We start from the raw sequence: 21,486 nt of genomic DNA on the forward strand, positions 1-21,486 counted from the left end.
TCTAGTTAGATACAGCCATGAGGGATAGCTCAAACCACGAAGAAAAGACCAACATTTGCCCCAAAATAGCAGCTCTAGTATATGGACTCTGAATAAAACAAGAAAAAAAATGCAATAAAGAAAAAAAAAATCACCATAAGAAAATTATTTTTCATTTTTAAGTAAACTGAAAGAACAACAAAAAAAACCCAATCTTTAAAACAAAACAAACATTTTTGGAAGCCTCTTCAAAATAAGAGTAATAAAAGCAACAATAAATGGGATATACGATGAGAGAAAGCAAACAAGCTGTCAATTCAAGTTTTAGGAGAGAAAAAAATAGGAAAATGCTAAAGGAGGAAGAAAAGACAACAGGTGCACTCAGCTTTGTACCTATTACAAGATGTTTAGAAGTTATGGAAAAAGGCAAAATATATTTTGTCCAGTGCTGTTTTTAAGAAATGTGTTATTTATAACGGGGAATCTGAACTTAAGACTGGCCAGTGGTTTCCCAAATATTTCATATGGCTTATAAGTTAAAAATCACTTTTCTGGCTGTTATTTCTACAAACTCACAGCAGCACCTGTTCTGTTTTGTCTGTGCTATATAAACAGTGATAAGGATGCTGTAGGCCAGCCTGCAAACTTCAGTGGCATCTCAATGATTTCTGGGAAGACTGTATGCATCCCCAACTAAAGCATAGTTCTCTATGTTAAAGATATCCAAGTRAGAACAAAGTATATTAAATCTTATTTTCCCTTGTCAGTTTGAAGTGCTAATATGATTGAAAGGTAGTCAAAATTATTTTTCTCCAAAGTAGGCAGAGGATTTTTTTTCAATCCATTAGGATCCAAACTGTAAGATGCTTTCACTTCAGAAGATACTATTTTCAAAGTAGAACCACACTTAAAGAGCTTGGAACAATGAAAAGACAGAAGATACAGGATACATTTGACCAAACACAGACACCCACAATGCACATCTCTACATCTGAGTGAAGAAATCATAAACAGTAGAGATGTGGTCAACAGAGGCAGTGAAGTCTAGGGCACAGTGTTTCTCAGACTAAAGTTTCTCCCCCCACCTCTAAATAAGGTCAGAAAAATCATGCCTCAACAGCGATTATTTTCCCTGCAATGACTGTAAAGGGAGCTTAGGAAAAGCTGGTTGAATTGTCAGCGTCTACATGCATAGGTCCGACAAGAGGAAACACCCTTTGGCCATTTTCCCTTTTAGAACATGGAGCATTCAGATCTGGGTTATAATAAAGTATCTGATGGAAAGAAGAAGGTTCTACTAAACCTTAGGAAATCTTCAGGTTTAGAAGTAACAAAGGCATCAAGTCAGTACAGTTATAAATCAGTCTCTTCAAATTTTCATTACGAATTTTACCCATATTTTAAGTTTTGATCAGTGAAAGCATTTACTAAGAGCTGAAACTGGCTTAATGTGGTTTAATAAAGATGAAATGTTAACTTATTCACTGGAGAAGTAAAGGACTTCTCAACTATTTTGGTAGAGAGGGGAAGGGAAATTTACTCCTCCTACTTGAAAATGAAAATTTAAGAACTGCTATAATGCAACAAGAACAAGACAAATCATAGATAAAAATCAGTATTTTTCTATACTGGAAAACAAAATAAATAAAATCAACATGTAATGAACATACTAACTTCTTAAACTGCTCAGGTAGTCTTTTCTGTAACCCATAAAATCATACACTACCCTAAATTTCTAGATATTCATGACCAAAATACATTGTTCATAACTTCATGTACTTAGAACTATTTTGCTACTGAAGAGGGTAGGAGAAGTCTCACACTGTGTTGACTCTCAATTTCTTCATGTTTCTGTTGCAAAGCCTGTGAAGCTCTAATTGAATCACCTATTCCCCACTGGGTTCTTAGCTGTTCTGATCCGGGTCCTTCAAGCCAATTGACTACCTGTCAAGAACATAAAGGTGACAAAAAAATCAAATTAATTAAATGAAAACTGGCATAAAATGAATTTTGAAACATAAGTAGAAATATTTCAATATAAGTATACATTTATTACTTTTTTTTGTTTGTTTAGGATTGATGGAAGTCTTGTTGAAACCATTCACATTTTTCAAAAGCTTTCAAAAGGTAGAAAGTACTTTTCACTAACCTTAGCCTGTCAGCTCCATGCAAGCACATGGCAGCTAGCAAAAGATTTGTCACACAAATACTTGTCATTTCATACCTCTGTCAACAAACAAGGTTAACACACAATTGTCTTGATAAATGGAGCTCATGTTCAAACAATTTCCCCCCCCCTTAAGTGACTTACAATGCACATAGCAACACTGAACTGTTGAATTCAACTTCATGCTTGAGAGTCTTCTCCTTTTGTTGAAAATGTTAACATACAAGTACAGGACACGTATGTTTTTCAAAATTAAACACCTTTGGTATTTTATATATTTAGGCCTTGAAAATTGCTCCATTCATATACCAGAAGCCTCTTTCAGAGTCTTAACAGCAACTTTTCATGGGATCTGCCTTTGCAGAACTCTCCACAAGGTGACAGTGGTAGTGTTTTAGACTACAGTATGGATTTACTTTTCTGGAAAATTAATAGGTCAATTTATGTTAAAATTATTCAAAGGAAAGCTGAGTATCTCAAATTTAGTTTTCTTTATATAAGTTTGAATTATTAGATGATCCCTATGACAAAAATATTATGATAAATCTTTAAACAGATCTAGAAAACAGAGGCAGTCCTGATGAAACCTAATGCACAAGTCACTTCTCATTACTGGAGTCCTGAAGCAAAGAAATACAGGAATATCCCACATTCTGAATCTTAGTAAAAAAGCACACAAAACTGGCTTCTTCTCTTTTATGCGACTTTTCTTTAAGCAAACGTGCCAGAATAGCTTCACATATTATTTTTTCCATTTGTCTTTATGGTTAGTGTCACATTATGTATTGTATTATACTTCCTAAAAAACTATGGACTAATTGGACCATTTTCTCAGTGCTGTTAGGCCACATTGCAACAGCAATCATGAATGACCATGATCATTACAGGAAGTTCGCTCAATTCACTCCAACTTTTAGTCATCCTTGTCTGTGTCATACTTTTTAAATGAAGCTCTATTTCAGAGCACACACTTCCAAAAACATCCTAGGTTTTATTTACTTATATATCATTTCTAGGGGCCTTCAATTGTCAAATCAGGACTCCACTGCTCTAGAGTCTTTTTGTTTTAAGACAAGCTCCCTGTTGCACTCACCATCTGTGCACAGCCATCTCTTGTTAAATATGACCTAGAAGTGAAGGCACTAAGATGTCCCCCTGTAACCTCAGTGTGGCCTGGAAAACTCACATATGGAAATCATGGTTCTGGTGAAAGCCTGAAACAGTGTGCAAGACTACTGCTTAGCAGCCCCCTCTCCAACCAAGGCCACTGCTCCATTTCAAGTTTTCAGCTACTACTGTATTGCCTCCTGAACTACTTAGTTCAGCATGTGGCCACCCTTGTGGCCAACACAACAAATAATTGATCTGAGGAGAGAGAATCATTAAGTCATTAAGAGACACTGAGGAGGAAGCAATATTATTTTCATAAAATAGCTCCTTTAAATGGTCAGTGACTAGTGACAACTACAAGGCTAGGCATATATTTTTGTAAATTGATTAGAAAAGTAATAATTAACAATTCTGCATGAGGACAAAGCTAAAATTTATCATAATATACAGAACTGTCTACTAGCAGTCTGCTTAGTAAAACTGCTCATCAGAATACATCTGGAAATCATTGCCATCTTTACACTGCAGAATGAGGGAGAAAGGGAAGGGAAATAAAATTATGGAATAAGAAAAAGAGTGGTGGTTTGGAAGGGGGGATAGGATATTGAAGGCAAAAGGGATGGTCATGCATGAATGTTTTGAGAGGGGAGTAAGAACTAAGCAGTTCACAGTAAGCTGAAGCAGCACATAATGAAAATGAAAGAAACACAAATAAAAGCCAACCAGAAGTGGTAAGCAATATGAAAAGTAATAAAAAGAATGAAATAGGAATAGAATTGTAATGAAAGATGACAGGAAATCAAATCATTAAAATCAATCAGCAATACAAGGGCGTGTGTTGTATGTACAAACTCATTCCAACTTAATACTGTTAGAGCATGTTATCCTGCAACTTCTGTTCGGTTTAGCAAAGTAAGTTTCAGAGCACTTTGTCTCAATCAGTTTCCTCCAGTGCATCACTATCTTCTTATTCTTCTGTTAGCCCAATTTTCTCCCACAAACCAACTGGAAACTAAATCAATTTTTAGATTTTAGTATGTTTTTCACAAATTTGCATGCTATTTAGAGATCTTTAAAATGTACTTTATAAAACTGATCAACTCACTAAAATAGCTAAGCACACTCCTATGTGCTGAGACTTAGCTGACTTACTATGCAGCATCTGTAGTGTAGACAGAGCAAACCGATAACTATTTCTAACACAAATATTGCAAAATCGGGCTGATGCCCCAGTAAACAAGTCTATTTAAATGCATTAACAATGGCTGTTTGCCAAACTGTTATAAACATTTCAATCAGTACATCTTGTTCAAACTAAATAACTTTACCACATGAAAAAAAAACAACTCATCACCTGATTATAACCACTGCCATGCTAATGTGTTCTATGCAGTATTGCTTTCATCTTTTACATATTTTTGTTTTCAGCTGAAAATATCAAAAGATGACATTTGCATCCCCTCCCTTTTTTTTAAAATATGAATGACTACACAAGTGAAAAATGGTATTTCAGTACATTTATATTTTTATTGCTAGAAATAACAAGATTGATTAGTTTTTATATTTACTCATACCTGAAATGCTATGAAGTATAATTACTTGATTCCTTCCCCACACATTAGAAATGTCAATGCTTAAAGGTTAAGAGCAATATGCGTTCCATTTTCTGCATATTCAAACTATTACAGAAGCTTAAAAACATATAAATCTAATTTCAAGTAATAAACACCAGAGAAATAAATTAATTCCATTTCCTCGATTATTTCTACTGAGACTATGCCTGTGAAAACGTTGAAAGTGCCAATTACATGCCTATATCCAAAGGACCAAAGCAATTCATTATGACCTTTAACACACAATTGATTAGAAAGTTTTGTAATCATTCTTGTCAGGGTAGCCTTGAAATCCAAAGATAGAGAGTTTAATCACTAACTTCATTAAAGCATCAAGTGTTAGACAAAAAGGAATAAGTGATGACTTATTTTCAGTAACATGAACTTAACATGAGCAGGGGAAGTTTTCCAACTCACAAGCTAAACTACAGTCAAATGTGTCTCTCCTGTGAGTGTTCCTTTCTTTGCTAACAGGCCAGGCATTTGACCCGCTGACAGTGTAAGAGTAGTTGTCACAGTACACAGTATGCAGCAAAGGGACAATGTGACGGTTCTTCAGAAACACTGTGCAGATAGGAGAGCAACTCCATCTGAATTCTGTATGCTAACTATCTCTACGTATCAGAACATGGAGACTTTGGAAAGTCACTGCATGTAGCCACAACATAAAGCACCAAGTCAAACCAGCATGTCAGTCTGAGGAGTGAAAGGGATCATTAAGACTGGAATGAAGATCTTCATCTCCGATTCTTAGTTTTGTAGGAAATCACAGCCTGGGGCATGAACTCAAACTTCCATCTCACAGTATCAAGAAAAACTCTGCGCTTACCTGCATCACTTTCTGCTGAATCTCCTCTAGTTGCGTTCGCTTGCTACGTTGCCTACAAACTTCCTGGTAGCGGGTATATTGCTCTCGGAGTGAGTCTAGGAGCTTCATGACCTGCGGCTGAGCAAGTAGCTCATCATCCATTGGAGACCAGGACACCCCTCCATCTGAACCATTGAATCGACGCTGTTGCAACTCAGATAGTAACTCGTGACCTTTAAGGATACGTACAGCAACATGGTTAATTTAGATCCCCCCCCCCCCAAAAAAAAAATCAAATCACAAAAACATCTAGTAGGCAAAATTGCTTTTAGACCACCTGCTGGTACATTCTTGCAGCTAATGATTTTTTATGCATTGGGCACATTTAATGATATCATTTCATTAACAACAGGCAGAACACTGTCCAGTCTGTGGGGTTGTATCAGTCAAAATAAGGCAGAAATCATCTGGTATATTTTAGACACAGAAAAAAGGTACCAAGTCTTCAGTACTCACACTGACAATAATATTAACAAAGAAATCTACTCTTAGATTAAATGGAAAATTTAGATTAATTAAGCRTATCACTTTTCTATTAGCTTACAAAATTTTATGGCAAGTACAAAACATTCGCAGAAACTGTGGTGTTGAATCCAAAATATTTTTTACCAAAATTATTTTCTCACTTTCCCTACCTCTTTTTTTGTGTTCTTAAGTACCACATCTGCGTGCAGACTCTCTGCAGTGTAACAACTTTCATACATGCAAAAGTAGCATGGTGTGATTCAGTCCTCTGTTTCAACTGTCCAAAGAATACAAGCTATTGACAAATTATGGTAAAGTTTTCAGGATGTAAACACCATCCTTCCAGGAAGTCATCTATTTGTCACCCAAAAGCCCCAAAAACTAGTTAGCAAATAAAACAGTGTATTAGTCACTAAAGAACTGCCAGCGTAAAAATGAAAGGCTGCAATCAGTTAGTTATGCAGCTCTTAAAACAGTAATGCAACAGTTCACTAAAAAGATTTACCACTAAAACAGTAATTATCACAGCTCAAGGAAGATGCAGAAAAACAGACTCTGAATTCAATTGCTTTATCTAGACAATCAAAATGCCAAGAGCTTTTGAGATTGCAGCAAGAAACTTTAAATTACTCAGCATATATTATTGTGAAATGAGTATGTCTTGGGACATACTGTGGAAATAAAAATCTTTGATTTCCTCTTATATAATACTACTAGGCACAGAGAGATAATTGCAGGGCAAACACAGGCTCCCAGAAGTTTCTTCAAGTCATAAGTTCTACTGGGATAATTTTGAATTTTTATTGTATTGTTTCAGCAGTAAAGAATTTACATTTTCACAGTAAATAATTTTATTTTTTTTTTAATATTAGGTTCTTGTGAAATTGTAACAAATACACTTTACATGTGGATTTGGAGCTTGTGAAAGAAACAGAACTTAACTGTGGAAGACAGAAGCCTTCTATTTAAAATCCTAGAACAGGGAGGAAAAAAAATTTACAACTTTTCCTTATTTTGCCTTTGTTTGTATTTTACATTAAAGGATAGGAAAGTTTAACCRGGGACAATTTAATCTTTGACTTCTCAAATGTCAATACAGTGGGTCTGACAAAGTGAAAGGTTGATGGGAGTTCCTAAGAGACACTTAATGAAAGTTCTTAAACTCAACAGCCCTAAAGAATTTTCATTGTGTGATAATTAAGAAAATAAACAATGTGTATAAACTAACATTTTTGGGAGCCACTTACTTACTCAAAGTTAAAACTGTTGTTTTGTCCAAAAATCTTACCATTAGAGGAGAACACACAGTTAGACTCTAAAATCTATCGACAGCGTCAGTGGACACTTTACATATAAGAACCTTAAAGGCTGCAGGAAGGAACTTCAATATTATTTCAATTTCCAACTTCAACAATATTCTCCCAGATTTAAATAAGCTAAAGCTTTTATGCAGAGTGCATATAAAGCCAGCAGTTCTCTGTAGCAATTAATATACGTGATTCACATGTTAGTTTGTACAAGGCTATAAGATAATGATCCTAAGCACTCCTTAGAGACCCTGACCACCATGTTAATATTATACATTACTTCCTACTCCACAAAGGCACAAATCTGTTAGCAAATTTCTAGTCCAAATCAATGGTGGCACTATACCATGAAAAATAAACCTGCCTGAAAGACATTTATATCAAAAAACCTCAAATTGTTTAATGCTCAAGGGAGACTCTAAGCACCAAAGAGCCAGAAGACTGTATGCTTTACTTTTACAATTGGTCTGCTCAGAACTAGGCTGATACAAACTATCAAAATTGTGTGGGAAAACATTGTCTGTATTGCAACCATTTGGTGGCTACTGAGTGGAGTTCATTCTACAATGCTGACATATTGTCATCATCTAGAAGCAATACATTCTCAAATTAAACCTATTAATTATGGTAATTCTGTAAAAATGTTATCAGGATGGCTCCCATTTACTCGTTAACTTTTTTTTTAAACTCAGCAAAGATGACATTAATTGATAAGGTTATTAGACTGTGAAATTAGTTAAGATAGTTATTTATCTTCAGTGCCTTCACTTGAAGTTTCGAAACAATTTATGTTACTTTATCGACCAAAAAGATCATTTTGCAACTTACTGTACCTGTCTGGAGTACCGTCTCAGGATCAACTGATGGAAGAAAGTTCAAATCTATTGATCTTAGAACAAATAAACATATTATTAATCATATTATTAATCATCTGTATTATGGTAGCACTAAAGAGCTGTTAAGAGTCTGTATGCCTCTTTTCTTCATGCCTTTCCTCCCCCTACGCTCCTCCAGAGAACACATTATATATAACAAGACAAAAAAAGTGCAGATAAAGTGAAAAACAGCAGTATTCATAGTTAACAGAACTCAACAACAGTGCTATCACTGTTACAAGCTTTGCTCTTGGACTGTGACCTGCCAGGATAACAGCACAAGATCAAAGTCTCAGCGACTTGCACACTGTCATGTAAGGAGTTTCCAACAAAGCCTAAAACTGAAACTTAATCTCCTGCATCTCAACCCAATACCTTAAATACATGGGTTCCTTGCAAATCTATAAAAAGACCTATCTTTTATCAAAGTCTTAGGAAATAATCAAGAACACCAGCTTGTCCCTTACATTGTTTTGACACATATTGTAACACACATTTAAAAAAAAAAAAAAAAAAACACACACAGTTCTTTAGATTGTTTTGGAGCACACTTACACAAATGCTTATTAGAAAGTTTAGCACCCAGAGTAAATTCATCCTTGATTCTAAATAACAGTAAAAAGAATTGGCCAGGAAAGCCTGGCTTTTTCAACTTGTATCAGAAGTGCAACTGTATGTAGTCAATAGCCAAATGAGTATCTGTACACAAAGACACTGATGAATTTTGTTGTTCACATTATAAGCCGTTAAGATTTCTTTACATGTTTCACAAAATATTAAAGGCATATCATACTTGTTCAATATTGTTTTGATTTACCCCCAAAATTTATACTGAATTATGTTTATTTCAAAAAATTAATCAAATACCTCTCTTTCTCTTGTTGAGTCCCTTTATCACTTCCATTGTTAATTAGAGCAAGCTCATCTAGTAACGACGTCGATTCTTTTGTGAATTTTTCAAATACCTAAATAAAAGGCATGTTTTAATTTTTAAAAAGCAAATTATATATAAATTAAAGCATATAATGGAGGACAACTGAATTTTGAGATTTCTTTAAAATTGTAAGTCATTATGGACATATTTACCCTCCAACTTCATAAAAGCCTTTGAAGAAGGTTCTTTGTTAACATATAAAATAGGTTAAATGAGGCTAGTGCTACGTAACTGAGGAGACATGACAAAGATTTTTAGTTGGAGCCAAAAACAAACACAAAGCAGAAGTCTCAGCTAGGATGGAAGTACTGTACTTATGAATTTTCTGAATGTAGGAAGAAGTGGGTAGAAGCCAAATTTGTATATCCTATCCAAGAAGGAAGGTTTATGAAGATATTAGCAGAAAGTTGGCCAATTTTCAAATTAAGAAAAATGAGGGAGTGAACAAGGTTTTCTGTATAAGCAGACTCATGATATTAAAAGCCCAGGCCTTCCGCCTAAAATTCTATCTACACAGATTTTCTTTTCTTCTCCTTATTTGTCCAGACTGTTTCTTCTTTGCCTGAAGTTGAAAATCTCACTTGTCCTAGTCCTGGCACACGTACAGATCAGTCAAAGTCTAGTAGAAAAAAGCTCACAGCAGATAACCCTCTCTCTGTCCTAAGGTCTGAGCACATATGGCTGCTGAGATTCAGCAGAAATAAAACAAGGTACACAGTGTATAAACCCTCAAATTACTTGAGGGGGGAAGTACTGCTGTGAGATTGGCTGCAGAGTATGTTTGAAGACTTTTGACAGTTGGGGTTGGGACTCGCTGTGGAGTCCCACATCCAGGATCCCACCTAGGGATCACAGGTAGGAATATACATTTTAAGAACATATTGCATGGGAAGGGGAAATAGTTTCACTCAAGATTTTATATTGTTTTGAAAATTCAATTTAAGTAACTACAAAATAAATAACAACGAGGAACAGATTTAAAATGTTCTGGAGTGCTATGTGCACTAACAATTGATCAAATAATTTGTCACTGTTAATGATTTAGGGGTGTATTTGCTTCTACATGTACACTGCATCCACATGGAAAACTGTACTGCCAGAGGTTTTAGCATTAGGGCAGCTTAAAACCCAGCTGTCAATACACAGGAACCCAGGCCTAAGAGAAAGCCTTACAGACCTGCAGAGTCCAAGTTTTCCCTTACTGTCTTCAATTTCTCCTATCAGTAGCCAAACACAATCTCCCTTTGCAGCCACTCTACCCTATGCCCAGGCTCTTCTACAAAGAGGTTCTACATAAGAGCTTCATTAAGAAACTTGTTGCTTCCACAAATTGATTATGTTAGCTTTATCACTCCTTGAGCAAAAACAGTGTTAGTTATCATGATGAGGCTATTTATGCATTTAAACTGTACATTTCCTTACTATACATAGACAGATTCTTTACATATATCAGTTACTACACAAAAAAAAATTCATGGTTCAAGGAATGAGACATTTGAAAGAAACAAAGAAAACCTACCAGCCTCTTATTCAACCAATCCATGTGATCATAGGTGAGAGTTCCTCCAAAATCTTCTGTTAGTTGGCATGGTTCTATATATCGAGTCAGCTTGTTAGCAGATACTAAAATAACCTGCAACAATATAAGAAATTTTAGGAACTGTTCTAGTTAATGCTCATGTTTTTCCTTAAGCACCTGACAGGTTGTACAAAGTGTGTCCAGAGGTACCAAGCAGAAGATCTTTTATTTGATACAGAGAAGGTGACGCTCTTACTGCCTAAATGTTTAAGTGAAGTACAGATAGTTGCAATTAATCTGGGTTTAAAACAGATGCATAATTTTGAGCACGGGATGTAGGTTCCGTATCAATCCTGTAAGAGCATTACCTGTATCACCTTGTCTGTTTAGACATTTTTCTTAGATATCTATTCTCTTGATGGTAACTGATGTTTCTTCATTAAGTGATTCTTCACATGATCTGTTTTTAGTGACTCTTGCAGCATGGTATTCTGCAACCAAGCAGTTAAAAGAAGTGTTCATGTCACTGTCCTGCAGTACTTCCAGTTCCAGTGCTGAGTTTATGCCACACAAGTTGAGTGCCTGCATCTGCTGTGCAAATAAGCCCAGCAAGAGCTGGGTCAGTCATATTTCTCCCATGAGCAGTCAAATTCAAATCTGAGTATGCTCAAAAGCCTGAGTCATTCACGCAGAAGACCATTCTGAAGAGCACCAACCGCTTCAGGAAATAAAGAAAAAAAGAGGTCCACTGCCAGTCAGAAGACAAAACTCTCCGCTTAATTTCTGCATTCTAGAGCCTCCTGGCTGAGCCTCATCCATATAAATCGAAGACAAAAGTTGGCAGCGCAGGTTGCTTTGATACAAGACATGCTACCACTGGAATAACTCATGGAAAATCTGTCTGTGAAAGCAGATATATTGGCACTATATGGCCAGAAAAAAATAACTGTGAAGGGAATTTTGAGAATCCATCAAACCATGCACATTCTTGCAGGGGACATTCCTGAGAAGAATCTTCTAGTCAAGTTCCATGTTACTGAAGACACTGCAAGATAGAAACCCCATCATAAACCTACTGGGTTTCTCCTTAAGTTACTTCAGTGTTTGTCTTCCACTACTGCAGGGCAGTTCTGACTAGCTTAGAACACTAAACCCATTTGATATACCAAATCATTGATGAAATACTGTGTTTCTGAGCAGATCAAAAGCTACTCAGGCCAACAGCTGTTGGTCATCTTTAGCAACTGAAAGCAGAGGTTGTGCAGTCTCCACCCTTGGAAGTTTTTCAAGACCTGACTGAATAAAGTCCTGAGTAACATGGTCTGATCTCTCAGATGATCTTGCTTTGAGCAGGAGGTTGGACTACAGACCTCCCAAGGTCCCTGCCAACCTGAACTATTCTATAATTTTTCAATTTTTACTACTACAGAATTTAGAATAGTTCCAAAATGACCTAATATTTAATGAGTACTAGTACGTGAATGTCTTCCACCAACATTCAGCCAATATAGGAGATTATCCTCCATTCTCATCCCATACAACTGCATGCGTAGCTGCCATAAATTGAATTAGTTTGTAGTTTCTTTAAGTAATGCTGGTAAGCAGCCCAAACCTCAGATGACGCTAGGTCCAAGAAGATAAAAAGATTTTTTATTCTTTCTTCTTTAGACACATACTTATATTTTCAGGTCATTTTTACATTCCCTTTACATTCTACGTGTTTATGAAAAAGGAGAAAATTAATTTACTCAATCAAGATATGTTGATGTTGTGTACTAAAGTAATTAGGGCAGCTACTTTACATCATTGAAATACTGGTTTAAAAAAAATGAAGAAAAGGATGGGCCACATTGAGACCACTATTTTACTTTGCAGGGAAGAGGAAGGGCACTTTACAAACTTGTAGCAGGGAGAGATTAAAGAAAACAAACCAGCAAAGAAATTTTCCTGCAAAGCAAAAATTCTGGTTACAGGAAGCTGTAACCAGAATTCAAGATTTATCTTGGAGCAGAACTGGAAAACATATTAGGAAAAAACCCAAAACCCCCACAAACCACCCCCAAAAACAAAAACCACCTCCAAAAACAAAAACCTGCCTCTCTGAAGCTTCTGAAATACTGTTTTAATCAGCTACTACAGATAAATAGTCCATAAGACGACAGCCTGGGAGCCAAGAAAAAAAGCTGAAAAACAGTAGGTGCAATGTTGCAGAGTGAGTAAGTAAAACATTTCTGCCTCCAAAAGATGTGAATTCTACTTCTTTAAGTATTTCCAGCATGCCAACTTTTCCTATCACAGATTCCTAAAACTTTTCAAAATCCAATCACAGGAACTGTCTTTGATCTGCTGTGAAAATGAATGTCAGATTCTCACGTTCTGTAAAAATTTCTCCTTTGTCATTTACACTGTTCCAGTTTGTTTGCACTTAAATTTCACATTCCACCACACTACTGTCCTTCATGCTTCACAAAGCACTTGGTCACACGGGCTCCTCAGAATCCTCAAGAGTTCAATACTTTGTTGTCAGCATACTTTAATTACTTGCCATCTTTCCCTCTACAATTATCATTACCAACCTGCACTAGCCTACTGACCACAGAGAACATCATTAATTCCYCTTCCCTCTGTGAAGAGGGCACCATTCCCTGTGATGGCTTTCTACTGCCTGACCAGCTTTCAATAATCCCGGATAAGGCACAGGTATAAATGGAGGCTATCTGCAATTATAAAAATAGAAACAGCCCACAAAAAAGGCATATTTTTTGAATAAAATCAAAACAACCTTTTTCAGAGCTGAAAAAAACATAACAAGATGTAGCATGCATTAGAAAAAGTGTTGTATTGCAATTGCAAAATTCACATATTTCTCTGAAGTAGGACTATGGTTATTTTTTTTAGCAGCATGATTCTGACCAAGTCAACAGTGCTATTAATGTTGATTTTTAATAATACAACAGCTCTAGCAGTGTTTGTACAAAGCTGACTTCTCTACTTCATTTGCTCTTTTTTTGCAGTTGATCCTCATATCATTGACTGTTTGAAATCACATAGATGCAGATGCCAATATTCATGCCTGGATATTCAACAAGACATACTGAAAGGAACCCCAAAATGTTAAACATGTCCATCTGAGTTTTTTGGGGTTTTTTTGGGGGGCGAGGGGGGGGAGACCGCAAACAAAGCAATTTAATGTAAATGTCACATATAGAATCAAAATTAGGAACTATCAGAAAACAGGCTGGTGTAAAATCTCAGTTACAAGAATTTTTTTTTTCTCTTATTAAGGCTATAAAATCAAAAGCAGCCACACTACTAAGTCTAAAAACGAGCAGTTAAGATCCAAAGAACAGATATCGCTTGAGGAAAAAAAAATTAAAACAAGTGAAATCAGAGTATATGTTCTTCTGAGTGGAGTAAGCATCTGCATTAATCTTCATAGTTTGCCATCTATGAGATACCATATTCTAATGCTGGAATAAATTAAGAATCCTAAATTATCTAAACAACTTGGACTATGATATTCTACATCTATTATCAGAGCAAAAATGTATTTTGGGAAATAGCTACAGAAGTACTGTTCTGAAAAATCCATATTTTTCATCCCAGGAGTAAAAAAAGCCTTCTAAAAATCAGATTTAGTTTAAAAGAATTTAAAAGAATAGTCTCTTCTCTTAGAAAAAAGAAATATTCTAATTTATTATTAACAGACATTTTAATACAACACCTGTAAATCTAAAACCACACTGAACTTCACAGAGCAGAAAAAAGCTAATCCTGACAAAATCATTTAAGAAAATGGAGAACACTGAATACACATACCTATACTGAATACCGCTTGTTAGTCTGGTTTTTGTTTTTGCACTTCAAGCAACAAAATATCCATCAACAAAAAGCATGACCGAGTTCAGAATTCTTAATGAAGAATTCTGAAGTGCTCAACTACGAAGAATTTTAAGTGTGCTAAATGTGCATTACTGATGTGTGGCATTTTCTCACTTATTGTAAATAACCCTCATGATGCTGTGGTACCAGAGTGATGCTAGTCATAAAATCAGATACATCTTTAGCATGGAAAAAAAAAAAAGTCCATGAACAACAGAATGGATATATTAAACACAGTAGTAGCTGTTCAGTGTTAGATAAAAGTGATATAGAAATGCAACTAATGACAAGATTATGGATATGATATTAAATATGTATAATAATGTTTAAATTAGCTGTTCCAATTTGTTATGTTGCACTGTAACTGACTACAAAGTGTAGCTACTCCAAGAGTATATTAAGGTATTTATTCAATATGAACAGAACACCACTGCTCGTTTACTACTTTTAATGAACTGTTACATCAAAATATTTACTTTCCTTCATTTAATTATTGGAAAATAAGAAGTTATTCTTAAAATATACAATTTTATTTTAGGAGAACATTAATAATGCACTCTATAAKCTGATCATAGTCTATCTGTTCACTGACTGGTAATTTTGGACACATTTCATGCAAATAAGTATAAGCAGGAGTTTGTTTCCCCAAAACTTTACTAAGAATCACTAGAAAGCCCAAATAGCTCTTCTCATCTCATAGCCTGGTTGATGGCCATAACATACTAAATTTGGATGAAGTCCTTTGGGCTCAATGTTGCAAATTTTTTCTAAGTAATACCAGTGGATTCTTGATGATCTGTTACACCAAAAGCAAAAACAAAACAAAAAACCCCTCACACCCAAAATACCTTTTTCCAAAAGCACCCCCCCATCACAAAAAAACAAACCCCCCCAAAATATGGGAAAGGCTTCAGTAAACAAGGCAGAGATTTTGTGAGCATACCTTTGCTCAGTCTGTAGAGAAATCCAAACCAAATAACTTTTTTCATTTTTCACACTACATTGGATGCAGGCTTTAAACAAAAAGCAGCAACTTTTCTCATCAAACATGATTCTAATTGGTTTCTAAAGCATAAGCAGATTCACCTGTGGCATTTGTTTTTTGAAAATTAGTTGTGCTTATTACTCAGAAAAACCAGCTGCTGGAAAAACTGAAATAGGTACTCAATTATTCTCCTGGTGATTTTTCAAGAATAAGTATGGTACTTGCACCAGACATAGCTGCCCATACATCTAGTCTGACAGTCATTTGGTGCCACACAATTTTAAAGATGAAAAGGCTTTCTTGAGCAGAACAAAATCCTGTTTGATTAAAAAAATATTATTTCAACCCATTTTTGAAACGATTTTTTATTTTGATAAAACATTGAGTAGGGTAAAGTGATGTTTGTTAATAATGGAACACTAACTTATACAGTGAAAATCTGCTTTAACACAAGACTGAAAAAGACAAGTTAAGCATTTATCTGGCCAGTATCACACAGAAATCTAGCATATTAGAAAAATATATTTAAGTAAATGTGTCATTTTGAAGATAAAAAAATACACAAAGCAATCTGAAAATCTGAGGGGAAAAACATTACTTTCACAACACAGTTTAGTTCATGAAGCTGCAAATATTGGTGCCAGTATTAAGACAATGAACTGGAATATCTGATACAGAAACTAAAGTCTTCCTATAAAATGTTAGCCATTTTTCATCCTGTTGAGCAACATTCTGCAGAGCAACATTCTGCTTACTGGCATTATTCTTTAAAGATAAAATGGGGATACTGTGCCATGTTTAATTTTAAGGAAAATACCGAGAGCTAAGATATATAGATACATGTAGTAACATTTAATTTCAACATCTAAGAACAGTTTAAAAAAAAACTTGTAACATAGTAGAAAGTTCTGGACCACATGGAATTTTTAAAGGCAACAAAAAGCACACTTAAAATGTTTGGGGTGTTCCCCCCCCCCCCCGGAACATTAGTGAATGCTATAACCATGTTAGCAGGTGTTTAATCACCTTCAGAATAAAGTCTTGAGAAGATAAGTACCTACTTAGGTATCTACCACTCCAACTTAAAGAAATTTGCTTGAATTGGGGACTGATATGAAAAGCTGGGGTCTAATCACACTGGATTTGACCCTTTAAGTTTTCTTAAGCAGTTCCTATACTTGCTTTAAACAAAAGACAAAAGCTTATTAGCTATTTTTCTCGTGCATGGGATGAAAAAAGAAATCAGCTACCTGTTATTTCTTTCAGAACAATTCTGATATGCAAATATACAGACCATAAACAGATATGCAGGAATCTTCAGACAAAAATGTGATTATTTTTTGGTTTTCAGTATTCATTTGTACATTGAACATGGTTGGCATTAGACACTTAACTTGAGATTTTCCAGTGCAGATTCTGCTGACCTCTGATCATAAGTTTGACACTGTTACTAAAAACTTAACAGTGTTAGCTGCTACAATGTAAGCATGAAACATTTAAAACTACTCAGACTTTGGACTTCAGGACTATCAAGATCCTTTTACCATATACTCTAAGGTCTGATTTTTCAACTGGTCCCCAGCAGTCTAAGTTTTCCATGTGTTTACCACCTAGATCATGATTTCCTATGTCCCAATCCTAAATGAACTTTTAAATTTTGCTCCATGATTTCTATAAGGATAAGAATAGCAACCACACTTTTTCCCTCCCCTTTCAAAGCAAACTGATTTTCAAAGGACTAATCCAACATCTGAACCAAGGTCAGACACAATTTTAGCTCCCATTGGAGCTAAATGGATGTGATATGCAAACCCTCCCCCTCCAAAGCAAAAACAAAAGCCCCCCCTACTCAGCCTGGGGGCAGTTGTGCATTGTGTGCGAATAGCAAAGCACAAAGACATTTACCAGTTCTGCAACTTCTATAGTACCCATTTTCCTCCAGTTATTCTAGTTATCTTGAGTGAAAAGCTCACAATCAAACACAAGACGCAATGGCTACTGAAAAAGAGAGTGGTTTGCTTCATACCACTGTGTGTGTAGTACATTAATAAAAAAGCCAAAAGCACCACCTCTCAAACTACCAAAATGCAGTTAGAAATTTTTATATTAGCATCCTATTCTTCATTCGTTTAAAACCATTAGCAATATTAATTATTACTTAAGTATTACACAGTGTAACATACACAACATTCCAGCTGAGTGACACACCTTGAGCAATTATTGAAACAACTCTCTCCTGCTATGAAGCACCCTTATATCAATGGGGACAAGACCTGAAAAAACTGCTTCAGTGAACAACACATGTTTTGGGGCGGAAAGCTCTGCTGGAAGGTAAAGGAGAATTTACTGAGGAGTGTCCAAACCCAACACTATTACCAACCAAGACTAAGGATGTGCACTTTTCTGCTCAGCTGAGTCAGACCACCTGTTTATACTTATCCACCCAGCAGCCTTTTGATCTCAGCTCCCACATTCACTTTCAATGCTCTCCAGGTCATCACCACCACACCTCACTCTGAGGCAGAGAATCTCTGCTTTGGAACAGAAAGGAAGGTATTGTGAGTGATGGCTTTGTATAGCAGYATTAAGCAAGATATTAAAAACAGATCAGGTAGCAGGAAATAGGGAAGAGATTGGAAACCACAGTTGCATAGCAATTATTTGAAATAAAATGAGATTATACTTTGAAGTAACAGAAAAGATTCCATGCTTTCATTCAAAATTTTACATCATATTTATTCACTGGTGCAAAAGTGATCTTGATTTTCCTGACTAACAGTTATGCAAATATACCCTGTGATCTGAAACACAAGTTGTGGTTTTTGTTTTTACTGTCAGTAATATATAATTACGCAGCTGTAAGTGTGTGCATAAGTTAGAGGCTTCCATAGCCTTATCAGGGCTCTGCAGTCATATCAGGAACAGGAAAAAAAGACAGTAAAGCATATGACTATCTCTAAAACAAAGATTACTGGGAGCACAGAGACAGTGGGCCATTTTTACTGAGCCAGTTTTCCTAAACACAACCAAATAACAGATTAACAGAGTTAAACGGATTGTAACAGAAGAACAAAAGCTTACCTGTTACTAAGGGTCATTCTTTGTCATCTGGGAAAGCACACAATTTTTTCCTACTATTCTCTGAGCTTTCCTTGTCTTTTAGTGAAGAATGACACTTAAGAAAATGGGATTTTATTGCACAGGAATAAAAAACTGAGAAACTGAGAAAACTAGAACACAGTCACAGTCTCTTCAGAAACAGCTGTGGCAACACTATACCAACAGCTGCTCATTATCCACCCTCAGCTGGAGGACAACTGCCCCAAAGCTGATGGATACCCCATGCAAGACAGCAGTCTCACTCTGATTCAACACAAGCTGCCAGTCAGCACTTCTAGACTAGCGAGGAAAACTCAAGAGCAAAGAACTATCAACCAAAGTGAGAATTCGGCAACTACTTATTATTTATCCTTTATCCATACAAACCTTTGACCTGTCCATGCATCAAGCCAAAATACAAGGAGTCACTAAGGAAAAAAAAAAAAAAAAACAGTTTTCCTCCAGACCAGTATGCAGCTGTTGTGTTTCAATGTTGTGATTTTTTTCTTGTAAAACAATTCATCACTGACTTTTTTTTTTGAACAGAGAAGTTGACACATTTTGTTCTACATCTGCATGAAATCTGTCTTTAATACTTAAATGTTTTCCCCATTTCTAAAACTGCAGAACTCTGAAAGTTTGATCTACAGTTCTCTTAATATTTTAAGACCAGGAACAAATGTTCACAGTTCAGTTAAAAAAAAAGTTTTGAAAGAAAAAAATGTAATTACACGGTTCCAATGGTTTATACCAACAACGCCATCCTCATCAGCACAGAACTGTCCTCACAAAAATATTATGCGTAATAAATTTCATTACAGAAATACCAGGAATGACTGAGAATCAACCCTTAAAGTCAGACAAAAAACCCTGTGTTATTGTAACCATGTAAAACTATCCTTGCTTCATTATCATTTCATGTTTTCTGTAGGCATTCCACCTATTCGCCTAGAAATACATTCTAGCTGAGTCATATTAAAGAAAAATGTAAAAAAAAAAATCTTCAAAAAGATTAGTTTCAAAACTAGCAAGACCATGCTTACAACCATGCTGGTTTACAAAAGGCATGAGAAAAATTCTTTTAGATCACAACATCAAAGGCTTCCCGAACTTGTCTGAGAACAACATTCACAGGTGCAGAAAGACAGCCTAAAATTACACAGTAGGAACTGCTAAAGAAAGAGGTCCATCTTTATTGCTGCTAGTCCCCGAACTTCAGTACCTAAAGTCCTGAAGGCATCTACGCGAAACTGAACACTGCAAACTTAAGTCACTTTCTGAACACAATCTCTTAAATCATGTTTTTGAGTACAGATGATTGGTTCGGTCTCTCTTTTTTAATGCTCAGCTTGGAGGTGCACCAACCAACAGGCTAGCACATAAAAGGTGGGCACCATACCCCTCTCTCTTTCCTCTCGTAATCACAGCAGCCATGACTGAGCTGCTACATGCTGAACTCCAAGATGTTGCCACAGACGAACACGCCTTGACTGCACTTCCTTATCAGACCCCTCAACAGGTTTAGGTGAAGGGACAGACACTCTGTGAAGCCCAAGAGAGACTAACTGTAATTTAAGTCACAAGATGGTCATATTTGGGACCACATGCAGTAGCAAAATTTCAAGCACTTAAGTATCTTTATTAGGAAACATTTAACTGGCTGTAGGCTTTCAAACACAAATGACTATTCAGGGATTCTTTGGATTGCTCTGCCGAACTTCAGCTACTTTTCAAATCTGTCTTTAAGAAGCTACTCAAAGAGAAAATGCAGACAAAAACAGCCTGAAGGTAAAGCTACAGGACTTGCTTACTCATTACAATGTAAAGCTGACTTAAAAAAAAAGTAATGTAATAAAAGGAAACTAATAAAGTTTCAAAAAAAATAGGCTTGGCCAGCTGATTGGAAAATAGACGTTTCCCTCGCCCCCACGCTCCTTCAGAGCGCTTTCACATGCAGGAAGTATGTTTCCAAAATTAAGCCACCTATTCTTGGTAAAGGCTGATAAAAAATGTAATAGGACAAAATTAATGTGAATTAACAATGTTATACCTGAATAATAGAATCTCTGGATTTATATTATTTAGTAGATAGTTATATAACCCTTTAGCTGCCACCTTCCCATCCTCATTTTCCCTGAATTAACTTTTTCTACAGGAGTATTTAAGAATGTTATAATCTTAACATCAGTAGGAATTACCTAGCAATTGAGAGGGCTGCAAAATACTTCTATCCAAACCCTTTCACAAAAAAAATATGCTCAATGGTGTTTTGCTGTATAAAACAACTAGACCTTTTAGTATGTGGTGAGCACAGGAAACCAGTTTTAGTTCAAACAAGATCAGCTCCAAAAACAGTTGGAAAGATCGATCATGTGATGAATAATTTTCTAAATATAGGGAAAATTAAAAACAACCTACATTCCATTAACCTTCCAAAAAGATAAAAGAATGGAACTGTTAATGATAGTGTGCAACTCTTGGACCAATTCTGCCTCACAAGGTAAGTGCACTATCAGCATATCTTCAGTAACCAAGCTTACAGGTCCCTCGAGTTTTCTAATGTCAAACACGAGAAGGAGATGCATGCAACAGCAGCAAGATGTTCTTCTAAACAGTTACTACAGATTTAGTGACACCATGCAATATGCAACTCTGCAATCTACTACTGAAGAATCATTTACAA

The 21,486-nt window shown here is 35.8% G+C and overlaps 1 protein-coding gene across 2 annotated transcripts in view; it reads right to left on the reverse strand.

Annotated features, from left to right (window-relative positions):
* The window catches only part of SESTD1 (SEC14 and spectrin domain containing 1), a 61,827-nt gene that overhangs the window by 16,553 nt on the left and 23,788 nt on the right, over positions 1–21,486 (reverse strand). The window contains exons 1-6 of one of the 2 annotated variants that reach the window (XM_026091006.1): positions 19,191–19,225; positions 10,838–10,951; positions 9,252–9,349; positions 8,343–8,398; positions 5,699–5,910; positions 1,801–1,923 (exon numbers count right to left, since the gene is read on the reverse strand). In XM_026091006.1, coding sequence (XP_025946791.1) covers positions 1,801–1,923; positions 5,699–5,910; positions 8,343–8,398; positions 9,252–9,349; positions 10,838–10,951; positions 19,191–19,205 — 618 coding nt within the window. In that variant the 5' untranslated portion in view covers positions 19,206–19,225. Of the gene's footprint in view, positions 1–1,800; positions 1,924–5,698; positions 5,911–8,342; positions 8,399–9,251; positions 9,350–10,837; positions 10,952–19,190; positions 19,226–21,486 lie in introns of those variants that run through there. The other variant, XM_026091005.1, reaches the window with a different exon arrangement.

This window comes from Apteryx rowi, unplaced genomic scaffold (genome assembly GCF_003343035.1).
Source record: "Apteryx rowi isolate R43461 unplaced genomic scaffold, aptRow1 scaffold_89, whole genome shotgun sequence".
NCBI lineage: Eukaryota > Metazoa > Chordata > Aves > Apterygiformes > Apterygidae > Apteryx > Apteryx rowi.